Source organism: Trachinotus anak, unplaced genomic scaffold, assembly GCF_046630095.1.
Source record: "Trachinotus anak isolate AG129_WGS33_773 ecotype Australia unplaced genomic scaffold, CSIRO_AGI_Tana_v1 ptg000016l, whole genome shotgun sequence".
Taxonomy (NCBI): Eukaryota; Metazoa; Chordata; class Actinopteri; order Carangiformes; family Carangidae; genus Trachinotus; species Trachinotus anak.
The window spans coordinates 23,185,488-23,202,460 of NW_027273867.1; the positions used below are offsets into that span (position 1 = coordinate 23,185,488).

Below are 16,973 nucleotides of genomic sequence, written 5' to 3' on the forward strand. Positions count from 1 at the left end.
ATTTAAAGTTCCACTGGGTAAGAAGAGCAAATTGTCAAAAACATAAATGTAAAACTTAATTCACTCGCCATACTGCTTATCCTTTTAGGGTCATGGAGGGGCTAGGTGGGGGAGGGGTACACCCTAGTCAGATCCCCAGTCTATCACAGGGCTGACATGTAGAGACAAAAAGCCATTCACACTACTGTGGGTAATTTAGAGTCGCAAATTAACCTGCATGTCTTTGGATTGTGGGAGGAAGCTAGAGTGCTCAGAGGAAACCAATGCAGGCACAAGGAGAACATGCAAACTCCAAACCCTAGCTGGCCATCAGGTTCCAACCCAGAAGCTTGTAGCAACAGTAACATGTAAATGTCAGGAGGTGAACTGCACTGCAGTGAGCAGATTTTGCTTCAGGTTATAATAATTTATGGTTGAATGTTTGTTCTGTTTGAGTTCAGGGACTGGCTCCTTGAAAGTCTACATTTAGAATAAAGGTGTCATAATGTAGAAAAAATATGAATCCCTTTGTCTGATTGTTGACATAACCAGCATATCCTTTATGGCCTTCGGTGGCCCACAATTCCCTGAAAATTGAAAGTTGTCAGGACACTATATTCACACAACTGAAGAGTTTGATTTATTTATGAAAACTATGGATTTTGTGCCTCTTAAATGATAATAATCAAAAACATGAGTGTTATTTATCGCTGGATTATTACATTATCGAAGAAACAACCTTTTATCTTTGCCAGAAACCATATACTTTTATCTAAAAGACTAATCCTCAGGCTCTTTTACCTATGTGGTCATGGGTGAAAGTGGCTTGAAACATTCAAGCAGAGAGGCCAGTCAGAATCAGATTTAGAGCAGCTGTTGTAAAGACCTGTTGCATTTTGAATTCTGGTCTTCACCTTTACATTTGGATCACAGACTCAATTAAGGTTATATGGATGTATTCTTCATTCCCTCAAGCTTTTAAGTAAAAACATCTCCACTTGTAATGTGAGCTCTGACATTTTTTATACCCCTCAGTTTGACAGCTGAGGGGTTTAATTACATGCACATCTTGAGCAGGTGTGAGGCAATTTGAAAAGAAGCATCAATGAAAAAAAGAAACGCCTGCACCCTTCACGCCATGTTCAGTCATTGTGAGTGTGTTTTTTTTTTTCCTTGTCAAAGTTCCCCACTGGTGTAACTGTTTTGTTGGCTCTTTGATGGACGCATTTGTTTCTGTGACGATAAACAATCTAATCTACAGCAGGTTAAGATTAGCCTCGAGTCCTCTGGAGGATGTATCTGTGTGCAACACGTCCTTCAACAGGCAGCAGCCCCCGAATTCTGGAAAAAGCTGATATTACTGAATCTATATCATCAAAGTGATATGCATTCATTCATTTTCTATTTGAGCCAGGATCTCTTAGCGGGGAACAGCAGTGGTGACTATAAATGCTATAAAGCAGTGGTGTGAGCATCAGAAAAATTGTAGGTGGGCAGCTTCATGGTAATGGGCTATGACGTGGCTTCGCTGTAGAGAACACAACCATGTAAACTTTTGTTCACATCAAACATTTGTTCTCAAGCACATTGATACCTGTGGCGGTGGTTTCCCCATCTCTTACAATGCTTTACAGGGAGTTAAATAAAAAAATGATACATGGACAAAGGTGTCTGACACATTTCCAGTTGTTCCAGGTAAAGTGGTGAAGTGTAGTCATAATGTATTTTGTGAAAATAGTAGCGCCATAGCATGCATTTCATCTATGTCACTGCTTTTGGTGTGCACATACATTAAAACATCTAGGTAATAAAAAAACAAGATGATATAGGCATGAAAATACCAATAAGTCTACACACATTAATTATGAGAAGACACACACACAACTGCATTCACTGCAGTAGCAACTAGCATTGGTGTTGTTCTGCAGGACTTGAATGCAGCATAATCTATTGTATGTCTTTGTCACAGCAGTGCTGAAAGTGACCCTGAACAGCTGAGCAGCAAAATCAATATGCTTTCAGTGTGGAGGTCTTTCATTATATAAAGGTCTAATGATAATATACAAAGGCAACATTTGCTCAACCTTATGATCATTATAATCAATCCTCTATGAAGCTGTAGCTTTAGCAAATCCAAGACCAGGTTTCCATCACTAGCAATTGTGCAGAGTTTCACCTGTAAGAATCGGAGCATAGAAACACTACAGCTGCTTTTATGCCAGCATGACTCAGCTCTCTGGATTTGCTCTGAATGTGGAGGCTTCATTAAAGCTGCTGGGCACTATTTACTGTTCCGCGCTGCTCTGCTGTTTGCTCGCTCACTCTGCTGCATGTCAGAAGCCGGTAGGAATGACATCAAAATTCAAAGTCACCCTCTCCGTCCCTCCCCCTCCCTCTCACCTGATCCTGTCTTGCACTCGGTGGGTCTGGTTACCGTCACTCTGGCAGTTGCCGGCGTACTGCGACCGGCTGGTGGCCCCCTGGTCCCTCCGCAGAGCCATCGCTCCGTGGGTGAGCACAGAGACGCCCTTGGCAATACGCCTGCAGGATTAGGGAGAGTACAATGTGAGACAGAGACAGTGGGACTTTCAAAGGTCTTTTCTTTTCAGGGGAAAAAAGAACACTGGAATCTGGGTGGAAGACAGTAGTTGCTGCTTGAATAAGAGCATATCCAGTGACAAAGAAAATGCAGCAAGACTCAAACTTAATAGCACTGAGTCCACAGGGGAAAAAGAATGGACTCCTCTCCACGATAACTTTGAGTTGAACTTGGCCAAATTCTAAAGACCCATCTTGGCACATCTCCAGTGACTGAGACACTGAAGAATTGCTCAATTTCTACAAATGAGGTTGTAGTGTGGGTGTGGGCACTTCTCTGCACACAGAAAGTGAAGTGTCGGTTCATCAGCTCAAAAACTGGACTCACCACCAATAGATCATTCTCCCTGTCGTTTTTGCTTTCATCACAAAGAAGATGAGGAACATTTTCCCGTTTTGAGAAATACGTTTGTTTTCTGTCTTGCTAAGAGAAGAATAATAATATTATTTTGATCTCTGTATGGTTGGGTATGTTTAGACTATCTTAGCACAAAGACCTGAAACTGAGTAAAAGCTTTACAGCTAGCTCTCTATTAAAAGAGAAAATATTGAAAAAGGACTAAAATGTTATAATTTAAATGTTGTGTCTTGTTAGCTAGCAGGCTATCCACCAATACATCCACGAACCACCTGGGTTTTGATCAAATTTGCAAAGGTTTACAGACAACTGTCCCGTCTTTAAAGGTCACATATTGTATAAAATGTGATGTCCATGTGTTTTTTGATAATATATAACAGGTCTAGGTTCTATATTAATACTGTGAAAGTATCAAAGCCTCAGTCCACAGAGAAATGCACACAGCCTGTATTCAGAAACTGAGCCTTAAAACCAGCTGTCAGGACATCTGGAACTTTGTGATGTCACAACAAAGCAGTCACCACCCTCAGCCTCACCCCAAGCCCCGCCCACCTGTACAGACTGTCCAGCCTGTCTTCAATCACTTAGAAAGCAGTCAGCCAATCAGAAGAGAGGCTTAGAGCAGCTGATGACTGTGGCTCAGATGATGAAGAAGCAGCTGATGGCAATCAGCTAATGCAGGCACAACTTCAGTGCGACACCCAACATCCAGTTTCCAAATTCATTTAAGAATCCTCTGCTCCAAAAAATAAATATTAGCAGACTCTCTTTCTGTCTGTCTCAGGACAGTTTAATAATAGATCACGCTTTGATCTGCAGGAAGGTTTTTACAGAGCAAGAGACTATTTAAAAAGGCACCGCTTTTTAATATGACTGTAAACTCAACTCACACTTGTAATTCACTGCTTAAAAACAACACCAAACACTTCTCACATTTTATTATACATGGTGCTAAGATGTATTATGTAAAATGTACATTTTAAACCAATAGTAAGTTCTTGCTATAGTCCTGCTGATAAGGCTCCAGCAAGGCAGGAAACCATATCTAATGATCCCAAATTCATAAAGCATTTCAATGGAGTCTTGCTTCCATAATTCAGGGCATTACCACTTCAAACAAGCTGGTGGGCCAGGACATGAAGTGAGAAAGGACTGTTGAACAGAGTTCAAAAGTTCAAAAGTCCTCTGTGCATAAATTTGGGCTGTCGCAAAATTCTGTTCTCTTCACAGGGAACTGATTTATAGTCACGTCTCTGCTGTCTTCCTGTGACTCTTTGAAAGCTGCTGTCACTGATACATGTTCTGGTCAAATGATTCGTACAATATGCTGCTTTCCAGGGAGCAGAGGTAATGAAACTGCATGTTGCATGTTATGATGTGTTGAAGCAGTTAACAAGGTTGAATTTAATTTCACATGTGACTTGAAAGAGCTGTTAGCAGTGCAGTGGGGTAAGACTCCACTCCCACTGCAGAGAGTGCAGCGCCGTTTCTTTAATATGTTCACAAGAACTACTGGTCCGAATCATAAACATCATTTTTTTTAATGTCTAGAGAGGCTCTCTGAGGAATCCATCAGCAGCAGCTTTCATAAAACACTGCGGCAGAGAGCAAGAGGCAGCGACAGCACACACATACCGCTGAGGGGAGGCAGGAATGTGAGGGACACAGCTGATGTATCCTTTGCACTCCTCAGTTTCCAATAATCCACCATCAACCGGTCAGCTGTATAATGGTGAGTTCAGGCGATCGTAATCAACTCATTAAGTCAGGAAATATAACATGGCCAAGTTGTTTTTTACCAGGTATTTGCCTCCAGTAACTGGGATCTCACCTCCAATAGACCAAAGAGATGAAAACAAGATGGAGCAGCGAAAAAAGTAGAAGAAGGCCTAGCCACACCACAATGTAGAAATCCTCCACTAAAGTTTAAAGTCCTGCACATCAAAGTGTAAAGGTACAATTATTATCAGCAAAATTAGTCTTATTTTATATTAGACTCTTCACAATTATTACGTAACCTGCAGGCAGCATTTTAACCTTTTATAACTGAGCTTGAAAGGCGATTCTTAAGGTGCTTTCAGAGAAAGTGTGATTTGCGATTTACTTGCCGCTCGGGTTAGCGCACTGTTCGGGGGGGTCAAAGAGGAAAGAGCAAACATAGGTGAACTTTTCAAAACTTCTAGTGGGACACGTCACTATGATGCGGGAAGCTCCCGCTGTGTTTAGAGTGGAGGGCAGCAACAAATATGTTTCTGTCCAGTGCTAAGAAACAGGTGTTAGCATTAGCCCCCGCTAAAAAGAAGGAATGGAGCAGCAGGGAAGAGGCTGTGAGTTTGGGGAATTTGGGCTGTTTCCACAGCGACTACTTTGTTGAACAGTCACGGATAATAGAAACAACATAAGCTGCTACTTTCACATGGGAACCGAACACCGCTCTCCTGTGTTTTGTTGACCCATCCATCCACCCCAACCTCCGCCTGACATGGATTTTGTCGCTCTATAAACTACGTCACCACATTTTTCGCTTTGGTCCTGTCATAATTATTACAGCCACTAGATGTCACCTAGCAACAAAAGGTAACTACAGGTCACAATAATCTGCCACACAGACGACCTTTTTACAGTCTCTCACTTGGGCTCTCCTTCTAGCATGGACACCAATTTCACCAGCATAGAAACCAGATGCAGTTAAAAGTGTTGCTTGGGAAACTGGAAGGAAACCTGCATCTTAATGCACGAAAGATGGCCGAACAGAGGGTGATGTGGCAGAACCCAAGGTGATATATGGGATAATGAAAAAAAAGAGTCATAACCAAGAGCTCAGTGTCTTTATGTCTCCAAACACATCTAATTGAATTTAGGAATAACAGCTGTATATTGATCAGTTTTGAACCAATGTTTCAAAGGAAAATACAAAAGTTATTTCACAGTTGCTAAGTCTGGCATCCCTGAACTGTCTTCATAAAGTGTAAAAATCCTTTCCATCCGGCCTCTTGCTGCATCCCCTTTCACGACTGAGGTGGATTTAATAGTCAAAATCAATAGAGGATCGTACCTTTCACCTGGATTCACTTGGTCGGTCTTTTTAGATTAGATTAGATGAAAATTTAATGATCCCTGGGGTGAAATCAGATCATCCCTGCAGCAGATAATACATCGTGGACCGACCAGGTGGTCGTAAAATTTTACTGTGTGCCCCTGTGCACATGGGGGGGATGTTTATTTTCTGTCTGATCCTCATGTATTTTTAAAATCATAACATTGGGTTTTCAGCAGCTTTGAGGCTCAGCACTGCAGAACTCATTTTATATGAGTGAAATCTCTATTCAACTGAGAGAAACGAAAGAGGCTTCAGCAACAGTAATAACAACAACCTGTGCACGTTACTCTGCATCAGGAAATGATGCAGCACCTTTTCTCCTTCTGTTCTGTTATGGAAAGACATCTTAAAAAGTTTTTACAAATGAGCAGCATGAAAAGTTTTAAAGTGCTCATTGAGTTGTGTTTGACATTTTCACATTTTATTTGAGAAAAGTGAGAGTTCACTGAGTATATGTCTGCACCGTTTCTGGGAAATTGATTTAATACCACTGAAAATATAACAAAATAATATAAGATACTAAGATGTTCCTGAAGGCCATGGAATTCAGCTGAAACCTTTGACAATAGCTCAGTAAGTGAACTTTGAGTTTAGAAGTCTGTCTCAAATATGGTACATAAATATTGTGTTAAAACTTCAAATCTGTATATAATCGCTGCATAATGACATCTGAACACGAGCCTTTGCATTTACAACTTTAGTGTTTTACTTATTTTCCTTTTGCAAAGAAAAACACTAGCCATAGCTTTTTGTTATGCTTACTTTAGGTAGCAGGAAGTGGTTAGCTCATCTTTCAACTTAACTTTCTTCTTAAATATTTACAAACTGCATTTAGACGTGGCAGAGATCCGATCACACCACCTTCAAATCCTGATCCATTTACACTTAAACTTTACAAGGCATTTTCTTTACAATATAGAGAAGCTATAGGGTCAGAATTACTGGCTGTAAATGGAGATATAGTAGACAGTTGGATCTATATAACTTCCCACAACCAGAACTGATAATGGCTTACAGCTGAAACCTGCCGGCAACCTGTTTGTTCTGTTTGGGTGTAAATGGAGTTAAACAGTGTGTTTTCTGACTTTAAAGCATTAAAACTTATCCTGTGATTGCCACTTGTGGCCACTGTTCAGCAAAAGGCCTCCTTTGCTACATCACATCCTCCTCTGTTAGTAAAGCAGATACGATGTGTTGTGTTCTAGTCCTGTTTTGTATTAAAACCAATTAAAAAATGTTTTAAATTACTGTATGTAACAAATCTTAATACCCTTAAAAGCCATTGCTCATACCTGCGTGGCTCGTCCCTCCAGCCCTGTGGTCGGATGGCGAACAAGGCCTTGGGCAAGCCCTCCAGGCCCAAACCGGACAGGGCGGGTCCCACGGCGAACCACATGTGACTGGGCCCGGCCTGACCTGCCGCCCACGCTGCCCGGAAAATCAGCTCGGCCTCCTCCAGGGAGCAGTACAGCAGGCGGACCTGGAGGAGTAGGAGAGGAGCAGAGGGGGAGCAAAGGCGTTAAAGAACATAAATATTATTTAGCAGAAAAGAAAGCAAGGCAGAAAAGACGGAAGGAGAAATGAAACGGGATACGTAAGGGAGAGCAGGGGGATTAAAGGCGCGGGGAGAGAGTTGATGGATGAAGAAAAGAGGGAGTAAGTTTAACAAGTGGGAGAGTGAGACATGAATCAATTAAACGAAAGGGAGGAAAGAAGGAGGGAGGGAAACAATGAAAGTGACAGAGGATGAGACAGAGGTGCAGAAGGAGGAAGGATGGATGGATGTGGAGACTGAGAAGCAAATAGTGAATTTCCATCCCATCTCTCATCTTCTCTGGTCCCATAAAGCCCCCTTTCATGTTTCCTTTACAATTATGTATTACATTCATTTATACTTCAATGCATTTGGTGAAGTTCTACATTAATAGTCATCTTTTTTTTTTAATTTATTTATTTTTTACCCTGAGAGCTGCACTTGAAAAATGGTACCTCTTGGTCTGCTTGTATTTCCCCTTCATACATTATTAAAAACCAGGAATTGAATGGGGGAGCAAGATTAAAAAGACAAAGTGAAAGTAGAGAGAGGAAAGAGGCTTGTGCCTGTGTGTGTGTGTGTGTGTGTTTTCGTGTGTGTGTGTGCAGTTGACGCTGAGGGTACTTCAGATGATTACACTGAGGAAGCACTTGAGGAAAATTTGCGCCACAGTTTAGTAAGAAAATTGACGTTATAAAACTGAAATTAGTCAAAAGCAAAGTGTGAAAAGCTTTTACTAACACACTGTACCAGCCGGCGTGTGGTGTGTGTGTGCGCGTCCTGTCGCACGCTGCACATTCACCACTGTTACGCGTCAGGAAGGACAGTGAGATGATGCCAATCCCTCCCCCTCAGCTGATAGGAGAGCGGATCGGGGTGGGCGTGAGGTCCATGCTCACGCTCAGACCCTGTCACTCACATCCTCCCAGCAGTCAGGGTATATTTAGACCTCTATACTTATAGCACTGGCATTTCATGAGCTCTATATGTTAAAGATGATCCAGTCCTCCTCCCATCATTGGAGGAGGGAGCTGGGTTCCCTGCTTCCTGCCTCCCTTCAGAAGGAGACATAATTTGTTATGATTCTGTGCAATCAGTCACTTCGTTAGCACAGGTGTCTCATTTTTCAAATGTTGGCCATCTCATTTTGGAAGAAAACATTTCATTTAGTTTCCCCCTGCGTCTTCATATTTTATCATGACAGAGCTGAGCTGCATCAATTTACAGGCTGAAGTGAAACAAGTGTCTTTCCAAAGTGGCGGAAAATACATAATTTAGAAGAAAACCAGGAGCTGATTTAATTTAATTTAATGTCACTAATTATTCTTGTTAGACCCAGTGTCATTTTATTCAACAGGTAGCTATGTATTTTCAAAATAAGACAGGTTCAGAGAATTTAATGTAAAACAAACCTGCATGACTGAAAGTCAATAAATTGTGCAAAACAAAAACATAATGCATTCACCCGCCAATCATATAACTTAAAGCTGCACTAAAATGTTTACATTAACAGTGGATCAAATGAGCAACTGCAGCAGCAAGAGGCAGCAAAAGTTGGCTACACTACACCGATGGACAATTAGCAAATTGCTAGCATTTAGCTTCTAAAGATACAGGCAATTCCTCCAGGAGTTGGTGGAGACCAAGCCACAGTTAAAAGGTGTATAAAAAGCTGACCAAACATTTGGTTCATAATCTTGCTCATTCATTCTTTGATAAGAAATTACAAATCAATATGCAAAACATAATAACTGATACATGGTCGGGTCCAGATTGATTTGTATTTCACTTAAGACTTCAACTCTGAAATTAAATGGTAGTATAGAGCACTTATATAGCACTTTACACTACAAGCCTTTCATCCATTCATTCATACAGTTCTATGAGTACAACTTAACCACAGTCAGACACAGATAATACATCAGGGACAATTGGGGACATGTGAACTGGAGAAGCTGGGGATCGAACCAACGACCTGATTAGTCAACCACCTGCTCTACCTCCTAAGCCACAGCCGCCCACATTCGATGTTAATCACTGAAACTTCAGAGCTGCTTTCTGACTCTTTAATATCAGAGTCTGAATGAAAAAGTAAAAAAAAAATCACATTACACAATTAGTTTCTGTTGCTGCACTCCTTGATTTGTCCTGTATTTGTTCTCCTGTAATGATAAATTTAAGTTATTCAGACATACACACTGGCTATCTTGCTTACCAGTCACAACACCAAGATGTGGATCATCAGCTGATGCCTGTGGTATGATAATTGGTGAAGGCAAGCTTTGAAGTAAAATAAGTGGACCACGCAGCACTACAGCCTCCTGGTGCCTCCGAGATTATGCATAAAACAGATGTAAGATAAATTATTTTGTATAACAGAAAGTTGTCAGGTCAGGAAGGCAGACTTGTGTTGTGCGAAGGTCAGGGGAATTCAGCTGGGGCACTGGAGGCTAATTTTAGTTTCAGATGTTAATGAAAAACAGGCTGTTTGCATCCAGACAACGTCTGTTTGTGAGACATGTTAATGTATGAGGAGAGAGGGACAGAGGGACTCTTCTCTTACTGAATCTATACTCACAGCACAGACAAGGCTGAACCGGCTAATCAATGATTCCATACACTCACAGATGGATGCAGTGTTTGTCCTGTTCACAAATACGATTCAGTACTTAACCTCTACCATAAAGCTGCTATAGGCACATTGTGTAACAGAACCCTTTGGCTTTCCAAGGCAGAGAGCATCATGGGAGAATTAGGCAGAAATTGGCATGCAACCCTGTTAGCAGCACTTCAGAACAGGCCAGCTTCAAGGTGTGAACACTACACAATAATAAAGTATCCCATAGCTCCCTCTCTGAAAAGGTCTGCAGAGATGTACACATGCATTTTTGCAGAAGTATAACTCCAGATTAATACACATGGAAGAAAGAGAATTTAAAACTAAGAAAAAAAAGCAGTCAAGAAAACACACATTTGGTGAAAAAAGACACGAGGCATTAGATGTTAAGTTTCTGATGACAGCAGCTCATATGATCACAGTCCTGTAACATTTCTTCCTACATGGATAATAACAGATTAAAGTGGTCACTAAGTGTATTTTATTTCAATAATCGGATTATAATTAGATTATCTCAATGTGTGGAAATAATATAGCAGTCAAATGTTAAAAGGAAATTATATAATGATAGCTGATATCAATGTAGTTTCATTCAGAAAAAAAGGAAAAATAACAAAATAATATTTGACTGTCGACACAAGTATGACACTGCAGCTTTAAAGCAGCCCGATCAGATGCCAGTAAAGGTGTGTGTGTGGACCCGATAACAGACGTCTGCAGAGGCTGCTGTGGTATTTCCTCACTCAAGCTTCCTCGCTCATTGATCTTTGCTCTTCCAAAGCAGATCGAGGAGCATTAGAACGTAGTTTGTTATACAGTGACAGACCAAATCAATTTCCGGGTCGCCCAAGAATCAAATGAGGCAAATGAGATGTACCCTCACATTTATACTGGGGCTGCTTCCAAAGCACACTGGCCTGTAAGGTAGGAAGGCAAATGCAGAAGCAATAAGCTGTTTTTTTCAACTAAATGTGCAAATATTACTGCTGTTTAAAATACCAAATTCAGATAAATAATACTGACCCTGGATAACCAGTGGGCAGAATTTCAGTGAATTAAGAAATCCATCCGGCAGACTGTCCAAGAACTTGCCCTGTGAAACCCTGACTATTGTTTACTATTGCTGGTGAGGAAGTGGATACTTTAGTTGGGGGCATTTAATAATAATTCAGCATCCGCTGCGGTTGTATAGTCCGGAGCTGAGAAGTGAATTTTAGCACCGGCATGTTAAAGTGGCTATTTGTAAGTTTTCTCTGCTGCTGAACGCAGGTTCTTGCCGGGAGCTTGATAAAAGCTTCAGCCACGTTTTCTTGCTATGATACGTCCTCTGAGCAGCGTTACTTCTTCAGGGCAGACTGGAGGCTACAGTGAGTTGCTATCAGAAAGTGACGAGACAGGCCAATCGGGCTAGGGCAACATGCTTCTTCAAACATGCCTGGACCCAGATTTTAAAAATGCAAAAAAAAAAAATCTAAAGGTGTACATCTCCACATCTAAAGCCCTGCAGAGACATTATTCATACCTTCACTATTCAGCATTTCATATCGCTTTCATTACATTACATCATGTACACTTTGGACCTTTTTTGCTCTTCTTCTATTACCCCCCTCTTTCTGTCTTTCTTTCTTTCTCTCCTTTTTTCTCGCTCCCTTTCATGGACTTAATTTTGACAAAGGTCATTTACAATGAGAACAGTGATGAGAGCAAGGAATTAATGTGAATAAAAAGACTACGGTGCCAAATGGCGAGACGGAGGAGATATTGCTTGCGTATAAAGACAAGGGTTGTGGAAAAGGAAGTGAGAAGATCCCGTGTCCTCAGAAACCTCTTCCTCTCCAGCAGAGGTGTTAGACCGTGTCTGAGGTCACCTCAGATGATGTTCATTCTGCTTTTACTGTCCATTTCCTCTAGACTATGTTGCACTTTAACAGCGATGATGCAGAAAAAGACTATTTTCATTTCTAACCTTTTATGTTGTTAAAGGTTAGAAAAGGTTCCCTGGCAGTGGATCACTGTACAGTCTGATTTCTGCAGGCATTTTCAAGTATTCTAATCAAGGCCCCAGAGCTTTGTTACACTTAGCTTGAAATAAGTTATTGAGATCCCAAGTCAAGGAGCAAATGTTGAATATTTAAAGTCTATACACACCAACCTGGATGTATTCTTTCTGTCTATGGTCATTTCTGTATTTTTCTCGAGTTTGTCGCCATTGTAAATAACAATGTCATTAACCTTTAAACTCTCCTCCCCTGTGATTGGTACGGTTTTTGAAAACAAGTAAATACCTCTTAGGAAAGCTGAGTTTATAAGCAGAGGCTTGAATGTGCAGAAAAAGAACAGATACATTTACAGAGGAGTCAGACTACTTTAACATTCATGTGAATTCAAGTGAATGGGAAAGTGGTCTCAGACACACACACACACACACACACTCAGATATATATATATATATATATATACATATATCCAGCCCTCATGTACTGTATATGTTAATATGAACTGAGCAGCTTTGTGAATCTTTGACAGTATTGTGTTTGCATGTTGAGCTTAATATTTCAGAAGCTCAGTGCAGACATGCAACAGTTAAACACTGATGTCATACTACAAAGCTCCCAGGTGTGTGTGATGGTGAGTGTGGGTGTGTGTGAGTGGTCCCCAAGGATGTTGGTATAAATGAATAGTGTGTCCTCAGTCAACCTCCCCTCAATAATGTTTTTACTGTACGCCTGGGGATTCTTTGTCTTGCTACAGCAGAGGGAGAAATTCATATTTTATATTTTTTTGTTTCATGATCTTGCTGCATATCTGTGTCAGGATCTGATTGTTTATCTGCACATAGACAATCATGTGTTTGCATAAAAAGCACAAACAGTTTCGTTGTCTAATCCTGACACTGACCAACAGTCAGACAATACAATGCAGAAAGATCTACAAATTCCATAAAGAACAAATAGGTTACAATTCATTCACAGTTAATCAATCAATAGTTCTGTCCACAGAACACAAATCTGAAAAATCCCCATCGTAATTTTGATGATAACAAATGTCTTGTTTTGTCTAAAGCCTACAGATATTTTATTTACTGTAATATAATATTAAAAAAAAATCTAACATTTGAGAAACTGAAACCATCAAATGTTTTGGCAGTTTTGCTTTGACTTCAATTATTCAATTAACTGATTAATTAACCAATTCTTGCAGCTCTACTATCAAACCAAAGTGCTCTACAATCTGTCAACCTGCAGGCTATAGGACACTGAACAGCTTAAAAACTTACTTGCTAATGTCAACACTGGTCAGATTAGATGCTAAAATAATGTTATCCTTAAGGCTGAAGGAGCATTTCCATCTCCAAAGACCTTATTTCTAATAAAAGAATCATTTTTTTAACAGAAGAAAAACTGATCACTTTTGTTTTGACATTTAGTTGATGACATTTAGCTGGACTTTAAGTAACTGTTTCCAGTGTGATTTTAGTTCTGAAAGAAGAACTTTGTGCAAAACAATTTCCAATAACATATTTTCATTTTTTAATTTAATCAATTTCATAAGGGTCTTGCTACTTTGTTTAAAAAACTCATTGCAGATGATAATTTTTTCATGTTTAATTTACCTTCTTTTTTAATTTATTAATATCCTCTTGCTGCACAGTAGTGCCAGGATTTTGATTTATACTCTTCTCTCACTCCAATTCTTGTATGTTTCCACCGTTTTGTTTTTGTAGATTATTATATAACCAAAATGAGTCAGTCATGATCTTGTAGTACATAATAAAATCCTCTGGACTAACTAAAAGATGGTAGACTTTCAAGGTACAGCTAGTAGCTGACAGCCAGAGATCATGGTGACAGAGGGAGAGATCTTTTTTTTTTAAATTGGACATTGGTTGTATTCTGCATTCACCGTGTGTTTCTTCAAGACTTGTGGAGCAGTTACAGATGTCGGATACCTGAGCCTCAGGCTACAAAGAAGTAATTTCACGAAAGACAGCTCATCGAAATGAGTGACAGGAGTTACACAGAAACACTGATTTCACAGCTTAAATAACAAATATTGCCATTTTGAGAAAATTGCAATTATAAGACTTGATATATGAAAAATTATTTTTCCCCCTTGACGCTGTCATTCAGCCTCACCTGGGCTTCATTGTCTTTCAGCAGCCGTTTGGTCCGCGCCCCCCCAGGGTCGTCTGTCACGTTAAGAATCACCACACTCTTCTTCTCCCACCCGATGAACGAACCGTCCGTCATACCCTCCACCATGGCCAGGAAGTCCTCGTAGCCGTGGTGACGGGTGGTCACCACGGAAAAGGCGGTCCAGTCGTATTCCTCGAGCACCTCGAAGATGACCTCAAGCTGGAGCGAGGTGGAGCAGGTGAACTGGAGGTAGATGGAGCCGCTCTCCTGAAAGGAGGGAGACGGAGAGCATGAAGCCATCAGTGCATTTGGATGTTCAGGTTGGAAAATGTTATTGTGTTACAGTTTATAAAATATGGACAAAGGTAAAACACAATACAGGCTGATACCAACTCATATTATAACTCATGTTTGTTGCTTAATTGGATCTATGGTGCATTTCAAGATTTCAGCTGCTTTAGTGGGTTAACTCTTACCAAAACTAATATAATCGATAGTCAGACCTGTGAAAATAAAACCTAAGTGCTAATAAAACACATTTGTCCTATTAAGGTTTGTAAAAAATCCTAAATTTCTTCTATGATGGGACAGAAACTCTGGTCTCCAGCTCAACAGTTAGACACACTACCATTAAACAGAGAGTGATGGTGTGCAGAGAGTGATAAAGAAACCCACTTTAACTCAGTCTTTACTGATTATTAAATGCAAAGTATGAACAAGACCAAATCATTTTTACAATCCCAGGACAGCTAAATTATCTCATTGACCAATACTTCAAATTGAAGTTAGATTCTATATAAAATATGTTTTTTTAATAAGTATCTGAGCTGTCACATGAACTGAGCTCTTTCCATGATTGAATAAACAGTCAGACTTTACAGAATAACCAAGAGCTTCCTAGTTAAATGCTTCAATGCCAACAACAGTGATGGAAGAAAATGGCTGAAGTCTACAGCGGGACGGAGAGGTTATCGTTAGCTAGCTAAAGCGCAGACATGGCTAGCTTCATATACGTACCAAAACACATGCTTATTAAACACCAGCCAGCACAGACCATTAACAACATTTGCTCACAGGTTTAGAATACTTAGTACAAGGTGGATTACTTTGAGATTTCTCTAAAATCGGAGTCCTCTCCTGATCCAGTCGTCTTCTCGGCTCCTGAACCTGAGCCACGCCAGTTATCTCTGCTGCACCTAGCAATACACTGACCTTAACTCCAACGCTAGCCACAGAGGAGGAGCACTGTACAGGAAATACCATTTAACAGCTGCATAACGCTATTTAAAAGGGGAACAGACTTAAGACAAAGGACCTGCAAACAAACACACATAGCTGAGTTAGCACTGCTGCTAGGGAGCTAATCTGTTATTATTACAAATTTATCTAGTAGACCATATAACTGTGGGTTGTCTTTATTTGGATAGAAAAATGTTTCAGTGGACACATTTCAGTAGCAACGGATATAGCGGTAAAAATATTTAAGATCTCTTTCCTTTATTATTGACCTCTCCAGCCAGTCATTCTGAGTAGAGCTGGTAGAAGTCTTTTACTGGGTGAAATTGAGGAAAAACTAATACAGTAGTAAAAATGTAATTTATAATGAAAGGATAATGTAGTTTATAACAGAAGTTTACATGACTATTCACAATGGATATAATGGCACATTTTGAAGGGTAGCAGCTTGTTACAGGTCTTCACTTTCTTTCTTTCATAATATGTTTCAATCACAGTTTGACTGAACTAAAATTGCAGCAGGTCGATTAACAAGCTTTACTGCATTTTGCCATCTCTGTAGAGTCTTACTCTTTCCCAAGGACACTTGTGCAATGAGCTCCTTCAATGTTAACCTCTTGAACAGGAAATCGAGCCTAAGTAGCCTGCTGTGGCCTTACGCTGTTTCCTTCAGACACATGACCCTCAGCTTGCAGGTTGTAACATCAACAGCAGCTAAACAAGAAATCCACCCACATATCTGCAATTCACACTGACCAGCACCACAATAACATAACAGGGCTGTAACAAACATGAAAATGGGATCTTGTTTATCTGAGAATGAATTCTCTGTCATGTAGATCCACGCTGACCACACCCTCACTTTCTCCGTATTGCTGCTTACATAATTTCCTGTACTGAACACTTGGTATTCACTTGCACGCTGCTTATTTCAGGTGAACTGAGACCAGTTCTGTAATAGTGCGAGAGCGTCTATACAGTACTTATCTAAGCTAGTTAATGCTGCTCTCATCCACTTCAGCTCTTTTCTTTGCCTCCGAACACTCGGAGGAACAACACAATATGTCCGTCATAAAAGTCCTTGGCATGTGAATGAGGATTTCAGTGTAAATGAAAGAAATAATGATACTCTGTCTCACTGCTGCTCCGGTCACATTTAATGAGGATAGATGCGTCACTCGCTGGCTGAAAGGCGACTTCATTTTTATTGGCTTTTTTTTGTATTTTTCTTTAAACTAAAACAAAGAATGAGATTGGAAAAATCCATATAGGTTGAGAGCTGTGACGAATGTGAGCTTTAACACTGAAATAAAATTTCACTGTGAATTATCACTTTTTTGACACTGTCCAATATTTTAAGCAGTTTTGTTGACAATGAATTATTATTACACTCTTTCTGAGCAGAAAATAAAGAG

At 40.2% G+C, this 16,973-nt stretch overlaps 1 protein-coding gene across 2 annotated transcripts in view; it reads right to left on the reverse strand.

The window, feature by feature from the left end:
- The window catches only part of grin2da (glutamate receptor, ionotropic, N-methyl D-aspartate 2D, a), a 209,598-nt gene that overhangs the window by 103,437 nt on the left and 89,188 nt on the right, over nucleotides 1–16,973 (reverse strand). The window contains exons 1-4 of one of the 2 annotated variants that reach the window (XM_071500200.1): nucleotides 15,429–16,541; nucleotides 14,323–14,589; nucleotides 7,328–7,515; nucleotides 2,380–2,520 (exon numbers count right to left, since the gene is read on the reverse strand). In XM_071500200.1, the coding sequence (XP_071356301.1) occupies nucleotides 2,380–2,520; nucleotides 7,328–7,515; nucleotides 14,323–14,448 (455 nt within the window). In that variant the 5' untranslated portion in view covers nucleotides 14,449–14,589; nucleotides 15,429–16,541. Of the gene's footprint in view, nucleotides 1–2,379; nucleotides 2,521–7,327; nucleotides 7,516–14,322; nucleotides 14,590–15,428; nucleotides 16,542–16,973 lie in introns of those variants that run through there. The other variant, XM_071500199.1, reaches the window with a different exon arrangement.